Source organism: Chelmon rostratus, chromosome 15 (genome assembly GCF_017976325.1).
Source record: "Chelmon rostratus isolate fCheRos1 chromosome 15, fCheRos1.pri, whole genome shotgun sequence".
In the NCBI taxonomy this organism is placed as follows: Eukaryota; Metazoa; Chordata; class Actinopteri; order Chaetodontiformes; family Chaetodontidae; genus Chelmon; species Chelmon rostratus.
The window spans coordinates 15,395,635-15,418,363 of NC_055672.1; the positions used below are offsets into that span (position 1 = coordinate 15,395,635).

At 43.1% G+C, this 22,729-nt stretch overlaps 1 protein-coding gene across 1 annotated transcript in view; it reads left to right on the forward strand.

Moving 5' to 3' along the window:
- The window catches only part of pomt2 (protein-O-mannosyltransferase 2), a 28,558-nt gene that overhangs the window by 846 nt on the left and 4,983 nt on the right, over positions 1–22,729 (forward strand). Inside the window, exons 2-6 of the mRNA XM_041954005.1 lie at positions 17–101; positions 187–291; positions 405–513; positions 629–737; positions 22,330–22,489. Of these exons, the coding sequence (XP_041809939.1) occupies positions 17–101; positions 187–291; positions 405–513; positions 629–737; positions 22,330–22,489 (568 nt within the window). The remainder of the gene's footprint in view (positions 1–16; positions 102–186; positions 292–404; positions 514–628; positions 738–22,329; positions 22,490–22,729) is intronic.

A 22,729-nucleotide genomic window follows, 5' to 3' on the forward strand; every position in this document is an offset into this window, starting at 1 on the left:
CATTTTGGTGTTGCAGCTGGGATGAGACGCACTTTGGAAAGATGGGAAGCTACTACATCAACAGGACCTTCTTTTTTGATGTGCACCCTCCTCTTGGAAAAGTGAGACGGCAGATGATCAGAATAACAAGTGTCTTCGAGGGAAACCTCTCTAGCATGAGTGCTGATCTCCTTTACTCTGTTGCAGATGCTGATAGGTCTCGCCGGTTACATGACCGGTTATGACGGCACCTTTCCTTTCATAAGGCCGGGAGATAAATATGAACACCACAATTACTGGGGGATGAGAGGAGTAGGCCACTTTCCTACGCTAGAAATTGTCTAATTGATCCACAGTGCAATTTGAATTTATACACATACAGACATGTTAAGACTGATGTGTCTGTCCTGCCTCTTGCCTTACAGTTTTCCGCCGTGTTGGGCTCCTTTCTCCCAGTCTTCGCCTACCTCATAGTGCTGGAGTTGTCTCAGTCTCACACTGCTGCTCTCATCTCCGCCACCCTGCTCATATTTGGTGAGTAACTATTCAATTGATTAAAAGGGGTTCGCACATTCAGCGCATCATGTCATGCATATGTCGCGTTGGAATTAGGGGAATGAATCTATGCTTAATTTCACCCTCCTGACAGACACCGGCTGTATCACCATTTCCCAGTACATCCTGCTGGACCCAATGCTCTTGTTCTTCATCATGGCAGCAGTGCTGAGCATGGTCAAGTTCAACCAGCTGAGATACAGGTAGGACACCACTAGAACTGTTGGCTGGGTTTTTTTTTTTTTATCTTGTCCCATGCAGTACAGTGTTGAAAGTGTTCATGGATGAATTGACTAATTGGACAGCAGTAAGTTAATGGAGGGGTATTTTATTAATGAGTTCATCATTTCAATCAGTTAATAATCAGTTAATCCGCTCATTTTTGTTGATGCTACTGATTCGCTGGTTGCAGCTTCTCATATGTGATGACCTCCTTGTTCCCCATGTCACACCATTGTTAATTAGACACACACACACAAACAGACGAAGACACACACATACGCAGTCACACACAATGACAGATACATAAACACACATACACAGACAAATGCATAATGAAAACCCCATCCCCCCGCCCCCTTGTTAACGCCGTTAGCTCTATTAGCTCTGTTAGCACAGTTAGCTCTGTTAGCGTTAGCGCCGTTAGCTCTATTCGCGCCGTTAGCTGTTAGCTCCGTTAGTGTTAGCTCCGTTAGTGTTAGCTCTGTTAGCTCTGTTAGCATTAACTCCATTCATGCTTATTGATTCAGTTCATTAATTCATGTTAACAGAGACATGAAGCAGAGGAGAGAAGCAGACACAGACAGCTGAGGTGATCAACAGAGACAGACAAGGAGAAAGCCACAGAAACAGACGAAGACACACACATACGCAGTCACACACAACGACAGATACATAAACACACACACACAGACAAATGCATAATGAAAACCCCATCCCCCCGCCCCCTTGTTAACGCCGCTAGCTCTATTAGCTCTGTAAGCACAGTTAGCTCTGTTTGCGTTAGCGCCGTTAGCTCTATTCGCACCGTTAGCTGTTCGCTCCATTAGTGTTAGCTCTGTTAGCTCCGTTAGCATTAGCTCCATTCATGTTTATTGATTCAGTTCATTAATTCATGTTAACAGAGACATGAAGCAGAGGAGAGAAGCAGACACAGACAGCTGAGGTGATCAACAGAGACAGACAAGGAGAAAGCCACAGAAACACAGCTGAGAGCAATTCATTAATCAGGGACTGACTGCCTCTGATATCTGCCGTTTTCTCACATTGCAGCCTTTTTCAATTGTCCGCTGCTTCGCCATAGTTTCTCCTAGAGACTTCATTCAAACTTTAAAACGTAGATAATTTTGTCGGCTCCAAATGACCCTCGGCACATTTTGATATCTCTTACGGTTTTCGAGCTATGACCATCGAAGGCCGACGTAAGACGCGAACAACTGCGATAAATTTCCCATAAGAAATGAATGGGGAAATTTCCTCAAATTTCAGCCTTTTTCAATTGTCCGCTGCTCGGCCATACTTTGTCCTAGAGACTTCATTCAAACTTTAAAACGTAGATAATTTTGTCGGCTCGAACACACCCCGTGTCCCTTTCAAAATTTCCCAGGGGGAATTTTCTAGTTAGGGACACGGGGCAACGTCCCGAGTCACTGGCTCCTACAGCTATGAAATAGCTGCAGGAGCCAGTGACTCGGGGCGTAGCCCCGAGTCACTTATTACTATCCCGCGCGTTTCTTCTTCTTCTTCTTCTTATTATTAGGGACACGGGGCAACGTCCCGAGTCACTGGCTCCTACAGCTATGAAATAGCTGCAGGAGCCAGTGACTCGGGGCGTAGCCCCGAGTCACTTATTACTATCCCGCGCGTTTCTTCTTCTTCTTATTAGGGACACGGGGCAACGTCCCGAGTCACTGGCTCCTACAGCTATTTCATAGCTGCAGGAGCCAGTGACTCGGGGCGTAGCCCCGAGTCACTTATTACTATCCCGCGCGTTTCTTCTTCTTCTTCTTCTTATTATTATTATTATTTTTCATCTTCCTCCAAGTTTTCGTCCTCAAACTCGCCCCGCAGCTTTGAGAAAACCCTCGCAAATTATATATCAAAACGTGCGTATTGTTCGGGATCGGTGTGCTATTACTTTTCTCAAATTTATCGCAGTTTTTCGCGTCGTAAGACGCGAAAAACTGCGATAAATTTCCCATAAGAAATGAATGGGACGGGCGAAAAAAACAAGATTGAAATTGGAGTTTTTCAAACATCTGTAGCTCAGGCATACATTCACCGAGAGACTTCATTTCAACTTTAAAACGTAGACCCAAGTCTGGTCTATTGGTGTGTTCATCCACATTTTGATTGGTCCTATAGTTTTTGATCAGTCACTGTTCAATGACAGTGATCGTTTGGCGGGAAATTTTGAGATTATAATGGGTGTGTATTGCGCGGAATGTTCGTGCTAGAGTGCGTGCTAGAGTGGCACAGAGTCTAAAAACGATCTGAAAATCTTCTCGTTTTCTCGTCGCTACGGCCACAAATTACACTCTACACGCATAATTTTGGGATCAGTTTGTAGACAAACTTGTCCTCTTTCGTGTGATGTCCTCGAAAAAGCCGAGAGACTTACTGAATTTAAATAGTGAGACGTTTTGTGCAGCCAGCGCCCTCCTGTTCTCCCATTAAGTCCCATGTTAAAATTCAGAGCTGTTTTGTGAGCAAAGCAGAAATGCCTCCTGTCTTTAGATCGCCATAAAACGAAAAGTTGTTGTGTCAGGAATAAAACGAGATGATGGTCGGACTCAGGAAGTTCTCGGGAGTCCGATGATCTATAGTACACTCTGATACGAGGTACGGTTCTCTCACCAGAGGATTTAGTTCAGGAGGTTCGCCGAACCCAAATCTCACTGCATACAATACAAACTCCTGTTCTCTGAGTGGCAGAGTCTTTTTAAGTCGACCATTTTGTCATTTTTCTAAAGAATATCTGGACATAAAACACACGTACATCTGGCCCAGACTTGTCCGCATCTCACAGTGTAATCGGTTTTTTGATAGCAGCTACGGTTTTGACACAATCGCAAGTTGTTCGGAAGAAACCGACAGCGAAAAAGCCGCTTTTCAAGGGAAGAGTTTAACAGGTGCAACTGTCATTTACACACACACCGGTCAATAACCCACGCACACACATCTGCAGGACAACCAGCCTGAGAGTGATTATCTTAACGAGCTCAGTCAAAACAAGGGCATTGTTTGAAAACAATCTCCGTCCAACAAACAGTTAAACTCAGCTTCAGAAAGCAGTTTCGCAAAAAGGTTGAGACAGTAGTCACACAAACACACACACAAAAAGGGCTAACCAACAGCTAAAAAGTGATTAAAAACAGCACGTCAAAACTGAACAGGAACAGGTAAACAGTGGGAGAGGTGCAGAGGTAATTATCAGCAGGTGGGGCAGAAGTTACACAGGCACACACGCACGCACACACACACACACACACACACATTCAGACACACATATACCATACACATCTCCATGTAGGAGCAGATTGGGCTGCTTGTGTAGTTCAAGCAGACACACACACACAAACAGACGAAGACACACACATACGCAGTCACACACAATGACAGATACATAAACACACACACACAGACAAATGCATAATGAAAACCCCATCCCCCCGCCCCCTTGTTAACGCCGTTAGCTCTATTAGCTCTGTTAGCACAGTTAGCTCTGTTAGCATTAGCGCCGTTAGCTCTATTCGCACCGTTAGCTGTTAGCTCCGTTAGTGTTAGCTCTGTTAGCTCCGTTAGCATTAGCTCCATTCATGTTTATTGATTCAGTTCATTAATTCATGTTAACAGAGACATGAAGCAGAGGAGAGAAGCAGACACAGACAGCTGAGGTGATCAACAGAGACAGACAAGGAGAAAGCCACAGAAACACAGCTGAGAGCAATTCATTAATCAGGGACTGACTACCTCTGATATCTGCCGTTTTCTCAATTTGCAGCCTTTTTCAATTGTCCGCTGCTTCGCCATAGTTTCTCCTAGAGACTTCATTCTAACTTTAAAACGTAGATAATTTTGTCGGCTCAAAATGACCCTCGGCACATTTTGATATCTCTTACGGTTTTCGAGCTATGACCATCGAAGGCCGACGTAAGACGCAAACAACTGCGATAAATTTCCCATAAGAAATGAATGGGGAAATTTCCTCAAATTTCAGCCTTTTTCAATTGTCCGCTGCTCGGCCATACTTTGTCCTAGAGACTTCATTCAAACTTTAAAACGTAGATAATTTTGTCGGCTCGAACACACCCCGTGTCCCTTTCAAAATTTCCCAGGGGGAATTTTCTAGTTATTAGGGACACGGGGCAACGTCCCGAGTCACTGGCTCCTACAGCTATGAAATAGCTGCAGGAGCCAGTGACTCGGGGCGTAGCCCCGAGTCACTTATTACTATCCCGCGCGTTTCTTCTTCTTCTTCTTCTTATTATTATTATTATTTTTCATCTTCCTCCAAGTTTTCGTCCTCAAACTCGCCCCGCAGCTTTGAGAAAACCCTCGCAAATTATATATCAAAACGTGCGTATTGTTCGGGATCGGTGTGCTATTACTTTTCTCAAATTTATCGCAGTTTTTCGCGTCGTAAGACGCGAAAAACTGCGATAAATTTCCCATAAGAAATGAATGGGACGGGCGAAAAAAACAAGATTGAAATTGGAGTTTTTCAAACATCTGTAGCTCAGGCATACATTCACCGAGAGACTTCATTTCAACTTTAAAATGTAGACCCAAGTCTGGTCTATTGGTGTGTTCATCCACATTTTGATTGGTCCTATAGTTTTTGATCAGTCACTGTTCAATGACAGTGATCGTTTGGCGGGAAATTTTGAGATTATAATGGGTGTGTATTGCGCGGAATGTTCGTGCTAGAGTGCGTGCTAGAGTGGCACAGAGTCTAAAAACGATCTGAAAATCTTATCTTTTTCTCGTCGCTACGGCCACAAATTACACTCTACACGCATAATTTTGGGATCAGTTTGTAGACAAACTTGTCCTCTTTCGTGTGATGTCCTCGAAAAAGCCGAGAGACTTACTGAATTTAAATAGTGAGACGTTTTGTGCAGCCAGCGCCCTCCTGTTCTCCCATTAAGTCCCATGTTAAAATTCAGAGCTGTTTTGTGAGCAAAGCAGAAATGCCTCCTGTCTTTAGATCGCCATAAAACGAAAAGTTGTTGTGTCAGGAATAAAACGAGGAGATGGCCGGACTCAGGAAGTTCTCGGGAGTCCGATGATCTATAGTACACTCTGATACGAGGTACGGTTCTCTCACCAGAGGATTTAGTTCAGGAGGTTCGCCGAACCCAAATCTCACTGCATACAATACAAACTCCTGTTCTCTGAGTCGCAGAGTCTTTTTAAGTCGACCATTTTGTCATTTTTCTAAAGAATATCTGGACATGAAACACACGTACATCTGGCCCAGACTTGTCCGCATCTCACAGTGTAATCGGTTTTTTGATAGCAGCTACGGTTTTGACACAATCGCAAGTTGTTCGGAAGAAACCGACAGCGAAAAAGCCGCTTTTCAAGGGAAGAGTTTAACAGGTGCAACTGTCATTTACACACACACCGGTCAATAACCCACGCACACACATCTGCAGGACAACAAGCCTGAGAATGATTATCTTAACGAGCTCAGTCAAAACAAGGGCATTGTTTGAAAACAATCTCCATCCAACAAACAGTTAAACTCAGCTTCACCAAGCGCTTTGCCAAAAAGGTTGAGACAGTAGTCACACAAACACACACACAAGCAGGGCTAACCAACAGCTAAAAAGTGATTAAAAACAAGCACGTCAAAACTGAACAGGAACAGGTAAAAAGTGGGAGAGGTAGAGAGGTAATTATCAGCAGGTGGGGCAGAAGTTACACACGCACACAAACAAACACACACACACACACACATTCAGACACACATATACCAGACACATCTCCATGTAGGAGCTGGTTGGGCTGCTTGTGTAGTTCAAGCAGACACACACACACAAACAGACGAAGACACACACATACGCAGTCACACACAACGACAGATACATAAACACACACACACAGACAAATGCATAATGAAAACCCCATCCCCCCGCCCCCTTGTTAACGCCGTTAGCTCTGTTAGCTCTGTTAGCACAGTTAGCTCTGTTAGCGCTAACGCCGTTAGCTATATTCGCACCTTTAGCTGTTAGCTCAGCTAGTGTTAGCTCTGTTAGCATTAGCTCCATTCATGTTTATTGATTCAGTTCATTAATTCATGTTAACAGAGACATGAAGCAGAGGAGAGAAGCAGACACAGACAGCTGAGGTGATCAACAGAGACAGACAAGGAGAAAGCCACAGAAACACAGCTGAGAGCAATTCATTAATCAGGGACTGACTACCTCTGATATCTGCCGTTTTCTCACATTGCAGCCTTTTTCAATTGTCCGCTGCTTCGCCATAGTTTCTCCTAGAGACTTCATTCAAACTTTAAAACGTAGATAATTTTGTCGGCTCAAAATGACCCTCGGCACATTTTGATATCTCTTACTGTTTTCGAGCTATGACCATCGAAGGCCGACGTAAGACGCAAACAACTGCGATAAATTTCCCATAAGAAATGAATGGGGAAATTTCCTCAAATTTCAGCCTTTTTCAATTGTCCGCTGCTCGGCCATACTTTGTCCTAGAGACTTCATTCAAACTTTAAAACGTAGATAATTTTGTCGGCTCCAACGCACCCCGTGTCCCTTTCAAAATTTCCCAGGGGGAATTTTCTAGTTATTATTTTTCATCTTCCTCCAAGTTTTCGTCCTCAAACTCGTCCCACAGCTTTGAGAAAACCCTCGCAAATTATATATCAAAACGTGCGTATTGTTCGGGATCGGTGTGCTATTACTTTTCTCAAATTTATCGCAGTTTTTCGCGTCGTAAGATGCGAAAAACTGCGATAAATTTCCCATAAGAAATGAATGGGACGGGCGAAAAAAACAAGATTGAAATTGGAGTTTTTCAAACATCTGTAGCTCAGGCATACATTCACCGAGAGACTTCATTTCAACTTTAAAATGTAGACCCAAGTCTGGTCTATTGGTGTGTTCATCCACATTTTGATTGGTCCTATAGTTTTTGATCAGTCACTGTTCAATGACAGTGATCGTTTGGCGGGAAATTTTGAGATTATAATGGGTGTGTATTGCGCGGAATGTTCGCGCTAGAGTGCGTGCTAGAGTGGCACAGAGTCTAAAAACGATCTGAAAATCTTCTCTTTTTCTCGTCGCTACGGCCACAAATTACACTCTACACGCATAATTTTGGGATCAGTTTGTAGACAAACTTGTCCTCTTTCGTGTGATGTCCTCGAAAAAGCCGAGAGACTTACTGAATTTAAATAGTGAGACGTTTTGTGCAGCCAGCGCCCTCCTGTTCTCCCATTAAGTCCCATGTTAAAATTCAGAGCTGTTTTGTGAGCAAAGCAGAAATGCCTCCTGTCTTTAGATCGCCATAAAACGAAAAGTTGTTGTGTCAGGAATAAAACGAGATGATGGTCGGACTCAGGAAGTTCTCGGGAGTCCGATGATCTATAGTACACTCTGATACGAGGTACGGTTCTCTCACCAGAGGATTTAGTTCAGGAGGTTCGCCGAACCCAAATCTCACTGCATACAATACAAACTCCTGTTCTCTGAGTCGCAGAGTCTTTTTAAGTCGACCATTTTGTCATTTTTCTAAAGAATATCTGGACATAAAACACACGTACATCTGGCCCAGACTTGTCCGCATCTCACAGTGTAATCGTTTTTTTGATAGCAGCTACGGTTTTGACACAATCGCAAGTTGTTCGGAAGAAACCGACAGCGAAAAAGTCGCTTTTCAGTTAACAGGTGTAACTGTCATTTACACACACACCGGTCAATAACCCACGCACACACATCTGCAGGACAACAAGCCTGAGAATGATTATCTTAACGAGCTCAGTCAAAACAAGGGCATTGTTTGAAAACAATCTCCGTCCAACAAACAGTTAAACTCAGCTTCACCAAGCGCTTTGCCAAAAAGGTTGAGACAGTAGTCACACAAACGCACACACAAGCAGGGCTAACCAACAGCTAAAAAGTGATTAAAAACAAGCACGTCAAAACTGAACAGGAACAGGTAAAAAGTGGGAGAGGTAGAGAGGTAATTATCAGCAGGTGGGGCAGAAGTTACACACGCACACAAACAAACACACACACACACACACATTCAGACACACATATACCAGACACATCTCCATGTAGGAGCTGGTTGGGCTGCTTGTGTAGTTCAAGCAGACACACACACACAAACAGACGAAGACACACACATACGCAGTCACACACAATGACAGATACATAAACACACACACACAGACAAATGCATAATGAAAACCCCATCCCCCCGCCCCCTTGTTAACGCCGTTAGCTCTATTAGCTCTGTTAGCACAGTTAGCTCTGTTAGCGTTAGAGCTGTTAGCTGTATTCGCGCTGTTAGCTCCGTTAGTGTTAGCTCTGTTAGCTCCGTTAGCATTAGCTCCATTCATGTTTATTGATTCAGTTCATTAATTCATGTTAACAGAGACATGAAGCAGAGGAGAGAAGCAGACACAGACAGCTGAGGTGATCAACAGAGACAGACAAGGAGAAAGCCACAGAAACACAGCTGAGAGCAATTCATTAATCAGGGACTGACTACCTCTGATATCTGCCGTTTTCTCAATTTGCAGCCTTTTTCAATTGTCCGCTGCTTCGCCATAGTTTCTCCTAGAGACTTCATTCAAACTTTAAAACGTAGATAATTTTGTCGGCTCAAAATGACCCTCGGCACATTTTGATATCTCTTACGGTTTTCGAGCTATGACCATCGAAGGCCGACGTAAGACGCAAACAACTGCGATAAATTTCCCATTAGAAATGAATGGGGAAATTTCCTCAAATTTCAGCCTTTTTCAATTGTCCGCTGCTCGGCCATACTTTGTCCTAGAGACTTCATTCAAACTTTAAAACGTAGATAATTTTGTCGGCTCGAACACACCCCGTGTCCCTTTCAAAATTTCCCAGAGGGAATTTTCTAGTTATTATTTTTCATCTTCCTCCAAGTTTTCGTCCTCAAACTCGTCCCACAGCTTTGAGAAAACCCTCGCAAATTATATATCAAAACGTGCGTATTGTTCGGGATCGGTGTGCTATTACTTTTCTCAAATTTATCGCAGTTTTTCGCGTCGTAAGACGCGAAAAACTGCGATAAATTTCCCATAAGAAATGAATGGGACGGGCGAAAAAAACAAGATTGAAATTGGAGTTTTTCAAACATCTGTAGCTCAGGCATACATTCACCGAGAGACTTCATTTCAACTTTAAAATGTAGACCCAAGTCTGGTCTATTGGTGTGTTCATCCACATTTTGATTGGTCCTATAGTTTTTGATCAGTCACTGTTCAATGACAGTGATCGTTTGGCGGGAAATTTTGAGATTATAATGGGTGTGTATTGCGCGGAATGTTCGTGCTAGAGTGCGTGCTAGAGTGGCACAGAGTCTAAAAACGATCTGAAAATCTTCTCTTTTTCTCGTCGCTACGGCCACAAATTACACTCTACACGCATAATTTTGGGCTCATTTTGTAGACAAACTTGTCCTCTTTCGTGTGATGTCCTCGAAAAAGCCGAGAGACTTACTGAATTTAAATAGTGAGACGTTTTGTGCAGCCAGCGCCCTCCTGTTCTCCCATTAAGTCCCATGTTAAAATTCAGAGCTGTTTTGTGAGCAAAGCAGAAATGCCTCCTGTCTTTAGATCGCCATAAAACGAAAAGTTGTTGTGTCAGGAATAAAACGAGGAGATGGCCGGACTCAGGAAGTTCTCGGGAGTCCGATGATCTATAGTACACTCTGATACGAGGTACGGTTCTCTCACCAGAGGATTTAGTTCAGGAGGTTCGCCGAACCCAAATCTCACTGCATACAATACAAACTCCTGTTCTCTGAGTCGCAGAGTCTTTTTAAGTCGACCATTTTGTCATTTTTCTAAAGAATATCTGGACATAAAACACACGTACATCTGGCCCAGACTTGTCCGCATCTCACAGTGTAATCGGTTTTTTGATAGCAGCTACGGTTTTGACACAATCGCAAGTTGTTCGGAAGAAACCGACAGCGAAAAAGCCGCTTTTCAAGGGAAGAGTTTAACAGGTGCAACTGTCATTTACACACACACCGGTCAATAACCCACGCACACACATCTGCAGGACAACAAGCCTGAGAATGATTATCTTAACGAGCTCAGTCAAAACAAGGGCATTGTTTGAAAACAATCTCCATCCAACAAACAGTTAAACTCAGCTTCACCAAGCGCTTTGCCAAAAAGGTTGAGACAGTAGTCACACAAACACACACACAAGCAGGGCTAACCAACAGCTAAAAAGTGATTAAAAACAAGCACGTCAAAACTGAACAGGAACAGGTAAAAAGTGGGAGAGGTAGAGAGGTAATTATCAGCAGGTGGGGCAGAAGTTACACACGCACACAAACAAACACACACACACACACACATTCAGACACACATATACCAGACACATCTCCATGTAGGAGCTGGTTGGGCTGCTTGTGTAGTTCAAGCAGACACACACACACAAACAGACGAAGACACACACATACGCAGTCACACACAACGACAGATACATAAACACACACACACAGACAAATGCATAATGAAAACCCCATCCCCCCGCCCCCTTGTTAACGCCGCTAGCTCTATTAGCTCTGTTAGCACAGTTAACTCTGGTTGCGTTAGCGCCGTTAGCTCTATTCGCACCGTTAGCTGTTCGCTCCATTAGTGTTAGCTCTGTTAGCTCCGTTAGCATTAGCTCCATTCATGTTTATTGATTCAGTTCATTAATTCATGTTAACAGAGACATGAAGCAGAGGAGAGAAGCAGACACAGACAGCTGAGGTGATCAACAGAGACAGACAAGGAGAAAGCCACAGAAACACAGCTGAGAGCAATTCATTAATCAGGGACTGACTACCTCTGATATCTGCCGTTTTCTCAATTTGCAGCCTTTTTCAATTGTCCGCTGCTTCGCCATAGTTTCTCCTAGAGACTTCATTCAAACTTTAAAACGTAGATAATTTTGTCGGCTCAAAATGACCCTCGGCACATTTTGATATCTCTTACGGTTTTCGAGCTATGACCATCGAAGGCCGACGTAAGACGCAAACAACTGCGATAAATTTCCCATAAGAAATGAATGGGGAAATTTCCTCAAATTTCAGCCTTTTTCAATTGTCCGCTGCTCGGCCATACTTTGTCCTAGAGACTTCATTCAAACTTTAAAACGTAGATAATTTTGTCGGCTCGAACGCACCCCGTGTCCCTTTCAAAATTTCCCAGGGGGAATTTTCTAGTTATTATTATTTTTCATCATCCTCCAAATTTTTGTCCCTGAACTCGCCCCGCAGCTTTGAGAAAACCCTTGCAAATTATATATCAAAACGTGCGGTTTGATCAGGATCGGTGTGCTATTACTTTTCTCAAATTTATCGCAGTTTTTCGCGTCGTAAGACGCGAAAAACTGCGATAAATTTCCCATAAGAATGAATGGGACGGGCGAAAAAAAAAAGATGGAAATTGGAGTTTTTCAAACGTCTGTAGCTCAGGCATACATTCACCGAGAGACTTCATTTGAACTTTAAAACGTAGATAATTTTGTCGGCTCCAAATGACCCTCGGCACATTTTGATATCTCTTACGGTTTTCGAACTATGACCATCGAAGGCCGACGTAAGACGCGAACAACTGCGAAGACTTTCCCATAAGAAATGAATGGGGAAATTTCCTCAAATTTCAGCCTTTTTCAATTGTCCGCAGCTCGGCCATACTTTGTCCTAGAGACTTCATTCAAAGTTTAAAACGTAGATAAATTTGTCAGCTCAAAATTAATACCGGCACATTTTTTGATATCTCTTACGGTTTTCGAGCTATGACCATCTGAAGACCATCAAGTTTCTCACAAAAATGCTCAGAATCTCTCCCTCTACAGTGGGTGATGTCATAAGTTAGAGTGAGACAGCCGGTGAAAAATCGCCTGAAATGTGTTTCTAAAATTGCCGTAAAATACAAACGGTGAATAGGAGACACATAATTTTGGGATCTTTTGTAGACAAACTTGTCCTCTTTCATGTGATGTCCTCGAAAAAGCCGAGAGACTTACTGAATTTAAATAGTGAGGCTTTTTGTGTAGCCACCTCCCTCTAGCTCTCCCATTGACTCCAATGTAAAAATTCAGAGCTGTTTTGTGAGAAAAGCATAAATGCCTCCTGTCTTTACATCGCCATAAAACGAAAAGTTGTTGTCTCAGGAATAAAACGAGATGATATTCGGACTCAGGAAGTTCTCGGGAGTCCGATGATCTATAGTACACTCTGATACGAGGTACGGTTCTCTCACCAGAGGATTTAGTTCAGGAGGTTCGCCGAACCCAAATCTCACTGCATACAATACAAACTCCTGTTCTCTGAGTCGCAGAGTCTTTTTAAGTCGACCATTTTGTCATTTTTCTAAAGAATATCTGGACATAAAACACACGTACATCTGGCCCAGACTTGTCCGCATCTCACAATGTAATCGGTTTTTTGATAGCAGCTACGGTTTTGACACAATCGCAAGTTGTTCGGAAGAAACCGACAGCGAAAAAGACGCTTTTCAAGGGAAGAGTTTAACAGTTGCAACTGTCATTTACACACACACCGGTCAAGAACCCACGCACACACATCTGCAGGACAACAAGCCTGAGAGTGATTATCTTAACGAGCTCAGTCAAAACAAGGGCATTGTTTGAAAACAATCTCCGTCCAACAAGCAGTTAAACTCAGCTTCACAAAGCTCTTTGCCAAAGAGGTTGAGACAGTAGTCACACAAATGCAGAAGTTACACAGGCACACACACACACACACACACACACATTCAGACACATATATACTATACACATCTCCATGTTGGAGCTGGTTTGGCTGCTTGTGTAGTTCAAGCAGACACACACACACAAACAGACGAAGACACACACATACGCAGTCACACACAATGACAGATACATAAACACACACACACAGACAAATGCATAATGAAAACCCCATCCCCCCGCCCCTTGTTAACGCCGTTAGCTCTGTTAGCACAGTTAGCTCTGTTAGCGTTAGCGCCGTTAGCTCTATTCGCGCCGTTAGCTGTTAGCTCCGTTAGTGTTAGCTCCGTTAGTGTTAGCTCCGTTAGTGTTAGCTCTGTTAGCTCTGTTAGCATTAACTCCATTCATGCTTATTGATTCAGTTCATTAATTCATGTTAACAGAGACATGAAGCAGAGGACAGAAGCAGACACAGACAGCTGAGGTGATCAACAGAGACAGACAAGGAGAAAGCCACAGAAACAGACGAAGACACACACATACGCAGTCACACACAACGACAGATACATAAACACACACACACAGACAAATGCATAATGAAAACCCCATCCCCCCGCCCCCTTGTTAACGCCGCTAGCTCTATTAGCTCTGTTAGCACAGTTAGCTCTGGTTGCGTTAGCGCCGATAGCTCTATTCGCACTGTTAGCTGTTCGCTCCATTAGTGTTAGCTCTGTTAGCTCCGTTAGCATTAGCTCCATTCATGTTTATTGATTCAGTTCATTAATTCATGTTAACAGAGACATGAAGCAGAGGAGAGAAGCAGACACAGACAGCTGAGGTGATCAACAGAGACAGACAAGGAGAAAGCCACAGAAACACAGCTGAGAGCAATTCATTAATCAGGGACTGACTACCTCTGATATCTGCCGTTTTCTCACATTGCAGCCTTTTTCAATTGTCCGCTGCTTCGCCATAGTTTCTCCTAGAGACTTCATTCAAACTTTAAAACGTAGATAATTTTGTCGGCTCGAACGCACCCCGTGTCCCTTTCAAAATTTCCCAGGGGGAATTTTCTACTTTAAAACGTAGATAATTTTGTCGGCTCCAAATGACCCTCGGCACATTTTGATATCTCTTACGGTTTTCGAGCTATGACCATCGAAGGCCGACGTAAGACACAAACAACTGCGATAAATTTCCCATAAGAAATGAATGGGGAAATTTCCTCAAATTTCAGCCTTTTTCAATTGTCCGCTGCTCGGCCATACTTTGTCCTAGAGACTTCATTCAAACTTTAAAACGTAGATAATTTTGTCGGCTCAAACACACCCCGTGTCCCTTTCAAAATTTCCCAGGGGGAATTTTCTAGTTATTAGGGACACGGGGCAACGTCCCGAGTCACTGGCTCCTACAGCTATGAAATAGCTGCAGGAGCCAGTGACTCGGGGCGTAGCCCCGAGTCACTTATTACTATCCCGCGCGTTTCTTCTTCTTCTTCTTCTTATTATTATTATTATTTTTCATCTTCCTCCAAGTTTTCGTCCTCAAACTCGCCCCGCAGCTTTGAGAAAACCCTCGCAAATTATATATCAAAACGTGCGTATTGTTCGGGATCGGTGTGCTATTACTTTTCTCAAATTTATCGCAGTTTTTCGCGTCGTAAGACGCGAAAAACTGCGATAAATTTCCCATAAGAAATGAATGGGACGGGCGAAAAAAACAAGATTGAAATTGGAGTTTTTCAAACATCTGTAGCTCAGGCATACATTCACCGAGAGACTTCATTTCAACTTTAAAATGTAGACCCAAGTCTGGTCTATTGGTGTGTTCATCCACATTTTGATTGGTCCTATAGTTTTTGATCAGTCACTGTTCAATGACAGTGATCGTTTGGCGGGAAATTTTGAGATTATAATGGGTGTGTATTGCGCGGAATGTTCGTGCTAGAGTGCGTGCTAGAGTGGCACAGAGTCTAAAAACGATCTGAAAATCTTATCTTTTTCTCGTCGCTACGGCCACAAATTACACTCTACACGCATAATTTTGGGATCAGTTTGTAGACAAACTTGTCCTCTTTCGTGTGATGTCCTCGAAAAAGCCGAGAGACTTACTGAATTTAAATAGTGAGACGTTTTGTGCAGCCAGCGCCCTCCTGTTCTCCCATTAAGTCCCATGTTAAAATTCAGAGCTGTTTTGTGAGCAAAGCAGAAATGCCTCCTGTCTTTAGATCGCCATAAAACGAAAAGTTGTTGTGTCAGGAATAAAACGAGGAGATGGCCGGACTCAGGAAGTTCTCGGGAGTCCGATGATCTATAGTACACTCTGATACGAGGTACGGTTCTCTCACCAGAGGATTTAGTTCAGGAGGTTCGCCGAACCCAAATCTCACTGCATACAATACAAACTCCAGTTCTCTGAGTCGCAGAGTCTTTTTAAGTCGACCATTTTGTCATTTTTCTAAAGAATATCTGGACATGAAACACACGTACATCTGGCCCAGACTTGTCCGCATCTCACAGTGTAATCGGTTTTTTGATAGCAGCTACGGTTTTGACACAATCGCAAGTTGTTCGGAAGAAACCGACAGCGAAAAAGCCGCTTTTCAAGGGAAGAGTTTAACAGGTGCAACTGTCATTTACACACACACCGGTCAATAACCCACGCACACACATCTGCAGGACAACAAGCCTGAGAATGATTATCTTAACGAGCTCAGTCAAAACAAGGGCATTGTTTGAAAACAATCTCCATCCAACAAACAGTTAAACTCAGCTTCACCAAGCGCTTTGCCAAAAAGGTTGAGACAGTAGTCACACAAACACACACACAAGCAGGGCTAACCAACAGCTAAAAAGTGATTAAAAACAAGCACGTCAAAACTGAACAGGAACAGGTAAAAAGTGGGAGAGGTAGAGAGGTAATTATCAGCAGGTGGGGCAGAAGTTACACACGCACACAAACAAACACACACACACACACACATTCAGACACACATATACCAGACACATCTCCATGTAGGAGCTGGTTGGGCTGCTTGTGTAGTTCAAGCAGACACACACACACAAACAGACGAAGACACACACATACGCAGTCACACACAACGACAGATACATAAACACACACACACAGACAAATGCATAATGAAAACCCCATCCCCCCGCCCCCCAGTTAACGCCGTTAGCTCTGTTAGCTCTGTTAGCACAGTTAGCTCTGTTAGCGCTAACGCCGTTAGCTATATTCGCACCTTTAGCTGTTAGCTCAGCTAGTGTTAGCTCTGTTAGCATTAGCTCCATTCATGTTTATTGATTCAGTTCATTAATTCATGTTAACAGAGACATGAAGCAGAGGAGAGAAGCAGACACAGACAGCTGAGGTGATCAACAGAGACAGACAAGGAGAAAGCCACAGAAACACAGCTGAGAGCAATTCATTAATCAGGGACTGACTACCTCTGATATCTGCCGTTTTCTCACATTGCAGCCTTTTTCAATTGTCCGCTGCTTCGCCATAGTTTCTCCTAGAGACTTCATTCAAACTTTAAAACGTAGATAATTTTGTCGGCTCAAAATGACCCTCGGCACATTTTGATATCTCTTACTGTTTTCGAGCTATGACCATCGAAGGCCGACGTAAGACGCAAACAACTGCGATAAATTTCCCATAAGAAATGAATGGGGAAATTTCCTCAAATTTCAGCCTTTTTCAATTGTCCGCTGCTCGGCCATACTTTGTCCTAGAGACTTCATTCAAACTTTAAAACGTAGATAATTTTGTCGGCTCCAACGCACCCCGTGTCCCTTTCAAAATTTCCCAGGGGGAATTTTCTAGTTATTTTTCATCTTCCTCCAAGTTTTCGTCCTCAAACTCGTCCCACAGCTTTGAGAAAACCCTCGCAAATTATATATCAAAACGTGCGTATTGTTCGGGATCGGTGTGCTATTACTTTTCTCAAATTTATCGCAGTTTTTCGCGTCGTAAGACGCGAAAAACTGCGATAAATTTCCCATAAGAAATGAATGGGACGGGCGAAAAAAACAAGATTGAAATTGGAGTTTTTCAAACATCTGTAGCTCAGGCATACATTCACCGAGAGACTTCATTTCAACTTTAAAATGTAGACCCAAGTCTGGTCTATTGGTGTGTTCATCCACATTTTGATTGGTCCTATAGTTTTTGATCAGTCACTGTTCAATGACAGTGATCGTTTGGCGGGAAATTTTGAGATTATAATGGGTGTGTATTGCGCGGAATGTTCGTGCTAGAGTGCGTGCTAGAGTGGCACAGAGTCTAAAAACGATCTGAAAATCTTCTCGTTTTCTCGTCGCTACGGCCACAAATTACACTCTACACGCATAATTTTGGGCTCAGTTTGTAGACAAACTTGTCCTCTTTCGTGTGATGTCCTCGAAAAAGCCGAGAGACTTACTGAATTTAAATAGTGAGACGTTTTGTGCAGCCAGCGCCCTCCTGTTCTCCCATTAAGTCCCATGTTAAAATTCAGAGCTGTTTTGTGAGCAAAGCAGAAATGCCTCCTGTCTTTAGATCGCCATAAAACGAAAAGTTGTTGTGTCAGGAATAAAACGAGGAGATGGCCGGACTCAGGAAGTTCTCGGGAGTCCGATGATCTATAGTACACTCTGATACGAGGTACGGTTCTCTCACCAGAGGATTTAGTTCAGGAGGTTCGCCGAACCCAAATCTCACTGCATACAATACAAACTCCTGTTCTCTGAGTCGCAGAGTCTTTTTAAGTCGACCATTTTGTCATTTTTCTAAAGAATATCTGGACATAAAACACACGTACATCTGGCCCAGACTTGTCCGCATCTCACAGTGTAATCGGTTTTTTGATAGCAGCTACGGTTTTGACACAATCGCAAGTTGTTCGGAAGAAACCGACAGCGAAAAAGCCGCTTTTCAAGGGAGGAGTTTAACAGGTGCAACTGTCATTTACACACACACCGGTCAATAACCCACGCACACACATCTGCAGGACAACAAGCCTGAGAATGATTATCTTAACGAGCTCAGTCAAAACAAGGGCATTGTTTGAAAACAATCTCCATCCAACAAACAGTTAAACTCAGCTTCACCAAGCGCTTTGCCAAAAAGGTTGAGAAAGTAGTCACACAAACACACACACAAGCAGGGCTAACCAACAGCTAAAAAGTGATTAAAAACAAGCACGTCAAAACTGAACAGGAACAGGTAAAAAGTGGGAGAGGTAGAGAGGTAATTATCAGCAGGTGGGGCAGAAGTTACACACGCACACAAACAAACACACACACACACACACATTCAGACACACATATACCAGACACATCTCCATGTAGGAGCAGGTTGGGCTGCTTGTGTAGTTCAAGCAGACACACACACACAAACAGACGAAGACACACACATACGCAGTCACACACAATGACAGATACATAAACACACACACACAGACAAATGCATAATGAAAACCCCATCCCCCCGCCCCCTTGTTAACGCCGTTAGCTCTGTTAGCTCTTTTAGCACAGTTAGCTCTGTTAGCGCTAGCGCCGTTAGCTATATTCGCACCTTTAGCTGTTAGCTCAGTTAGTGTTAGCTCTGTTAGCTCCGTTAGCATTAGCTCCATTCATGTTTATTGATTCAGTTCATTAATTCATGTTAACAGAGACATGAAGCAGAGGAGAGAAGCAGACACAGACAGCTGAGGTGATCAACAGAGACAGACAAGGAGAAAGCCACAGAAACACAGCTGAGAGCAATTCATTAATCAGGGACTGACTGCCTCTGATATCTGCCGTTTTCTCAATTTGCAGCCTTTTTCAATTGTCCGCTGCTTCGCCATAGTTTCTCCTAGAGACTTCATTCAAACTTTAAAACGTAGATAATTTTGTCGGCTCCAAATGACCCTCGGCACATTTTGATATCTCTTACGGTTTTCGAGCTATGACCATCGAAGGCCGACGTAAGACGCGAACAGCTGCGATAAATTTCCCATAAGAAATGAATGGGGAAATTTCCTCAAATTTCAGCCTTTTTCAATTGTCCGCTGCTCGGCCATACTTTGTCCTAGAGACTTCATTCAAACTTTAAAACGTAGATAATTTTGTCGGCTTGAACACACCCCGTGTCCCTTTCAAAATTTCCCAGGGGGAATTTTCTAGTTATTTTTCATCTTCCTCCAAGTTTTCGTCCTCAAACTCGTCCCACAGCTTTGAGAAAACCCTCGCAAATTATATATCAAAACGTGCGTATTGTTCGGGATCGGTGTGCTATTACTTTTCTCAAATTTATCGCAGTTTTTCGCGTCGTAAGACGCGAAAAACTGCGATAAATTTCCCATAAGAAATGAATGGGACGGGCGAAAAAAACAAGATTGAAATTGGAGTTTTTCAAACATCTGTAGCTCAGGCATACATTCACCGAGAGACTTCATTTCAACTTTAAAATGTAGACCCAAGTCTGGTCTATTGGTGTGTTCATCCACATTTTGATTGGTCCTATAGTTTTTGATCAGTCACTGTTCAATGACAGTGATCGTTTGGAGGGAAATTTTGAGATTATAATGGGTGTGTATTGCGCGGAATGTTCGTGCTAGAGTGCGTGCTAGAGTGGCACAGAGTCTAAAAACGATCTGAAAATCTTCTCTTTTTCTCGTCGCTACGGCCACAAATTACACTCTACACGCATAATTTTGGGCTCATTTTGTAGACAAACTTGTCCTCTTTCGTGTGATGTCCTCGAAAAAGCCGAGAGACTTACTGAATTTAAATAGTGAGACGTTTTGTGCAGCCAGCGCCCTCCTGTTCTCCCATTAAGTCCCATGTTAAAATTCAGAGCTGTTTTGTGAGCAAAGCAGAAATGCCTCCTGTCTTTAGATCGCCATAAAACGAAAAGTTGTTGTGTCAGGAATAAAACGAGGAGATGGCCGGACTCAGGAAGTTCTCGGGAGTCCGATGATCTATAGTACACTCTGATACGAGGTACGGTTCTCTCACCAGAGGATTTAGTTCAGGAGGTTCGCCGAACCCAAATCTCACTGCATACAATACAAACTCCTGTTCTCTGAGTCGCAGAGTCTTTTTAAGTCGACCATTTTGTCATTTTTCTAAAGAATATCTGGACATAAAACACACGTACATCTGGCCCAGACTTGTCCGCATCTCACAGTGTAATCGGTTTTTTGATAGCAGCTACGGTTTTGACACAATCGCAAGTTGTTCGGAAGAAACCGACAGCGAAAAAGCCGCTTTTCAAGGGAGGAGTTTAACAGGTGCAACTGTCATTTACACACACACCGGTCAATAACCCACGCACACACATCTGCAGGACAACAAGCCTGAGAATGATTATCTTAACGAGCTCAGTCAAAACAAGGGCATTGTTTGAAAACAATCTCCATCCAACAAACAGTTAAACTCAGCTTCACCAAGCGCTTTGCCAAAAAGGTTGAGACAGTAGTCACACAAACACACACACAAGCAGGGCTAACCAACAGCTAAAAAGTGATTAAAAACAGCACGTCAAAACTGAACAGGAACAGGTAAAAAGTGGGAGAGGTAGAGAGGTAATTATCAGCAGGTGGGGCAGAAGTTACACACGCACACACGCACACACACACACACACATTCAGACACACATATACCAGACACATCTCCATGTAGGAGCTGGTTGGGCTGCTTGTGTAGTTCAAGCAGACACACACACAAACAGACGAAGACACACACATACGCAGTCACACACAATGACAGATACACAAACGCACACAGACAAATGCATAATGAAAAAGCCCATCCCCCCGCCCCCTTGTTAACGCCGTTAGCTCTATTAGCTCTGTTAGCACAGTTAGCTCTGTTAGCGTTAGCGCCGTTAGCTCTATTCGCACCATTAGCTGTTAGCTCCGTTAGTGTTAGCTCTGTTAGTGTTAGCTCTGTTAGCTCTGTTAGCATTAACTCCATTCATGCTTATTGATTCAGTTCATTAATTCATGTTAACAGAGACATGAAGCAGAGGAGAGAAGCAGACACAGACAGCTGAGGTGATCAACAGAGACAGACAAGGAGAAAGCCACAGAAACAGACGAAGACACACACATACGCAGTCACACACAACGACAGATACATAAACACACACACACAGACAAATGCATAATGAAAACCCCATCCCCCCGCCCCCTTGTTAACGCCGCTAGCTCTATTAGCTCTGTTAGCACAGTTAGCTCTGGTTGCGTTAGCGCTGTTAGCTCTATTCGCACCGTTAGCTGTTCGCTCCATTAGTGTTAGCTCCGTTAGCTCCGTTAGCATTAGCTCCATTCATGTTTATTGATTCAGTTCATTAATTCATGTTAACAGAGACATGAAGCAGAGGAGAGAAGCAGACACAGACAGCTGAGGTGATCAACAGAGACAGACAAGGAGAAAGCCACAGAAACACAGCTGAGAGCAATTCATTAATCAGGGACTGACTACCTCTGATATCTGCCGTTTTCTCACATTGCAGCCTTTTTCAATTGTCCGCTGCTTCGCCATAGTTTCTCCTAGAGACTTCATTCAAACTTTAAAACGTAGATAATTTTGTCGGCTCGAACGCACCCCGTGTCCCTTTCAAAATTTCCCAGGGGGAATTTTCTAGTTATTTTTACTCTTGTGTCTATCTTGGTTGAGGAGTTTTTGGTTACCAAATGATTAACTGATTACTAGAAAAAAACAATAGATTAATCAGTATGTTAAAATAATCTTCCAACAAGAACACATCTTGCTTCGTCATGAGGTTTAATGGGTGCTATGCAGGCATAACATGCAGTGGAGTTGTCTGACTTCTTAAACAGCACCCAAATTTGATTCTTCTCGCTTGCTCTTCCATACAGACCTTTTACTGCCTCCTGGTGGCTCTGGCTGGTACTGACTGGTGTAAACCTTGCCGGGGCATTGGGGGTGAAGTTTGTGGGTCTGTTTGTCATCCTGCTGGTGGGCCTGAATACTGTCTGGGACCTTTGGAGACTTTTGGGAGACCTGAGCCTCTCACTGGTAAACAGAATCTTATTATATTATTATGTATATAATTTTTACTGCTTGCTATTTCGATATTTTATTATATATAGTTTGTTGTTATCGTCACGGTACACTTTATTTTCACTGCCATCTGCTTTTGATATTCTTATTTTGATATTCATTTTGCATTTGATATTCTTTTTTGTGCAATACTTTAACTATTGTTTACTATTTGGCTATTTTATTGTTATGTATATAATTTTTTTACTGCTCGCT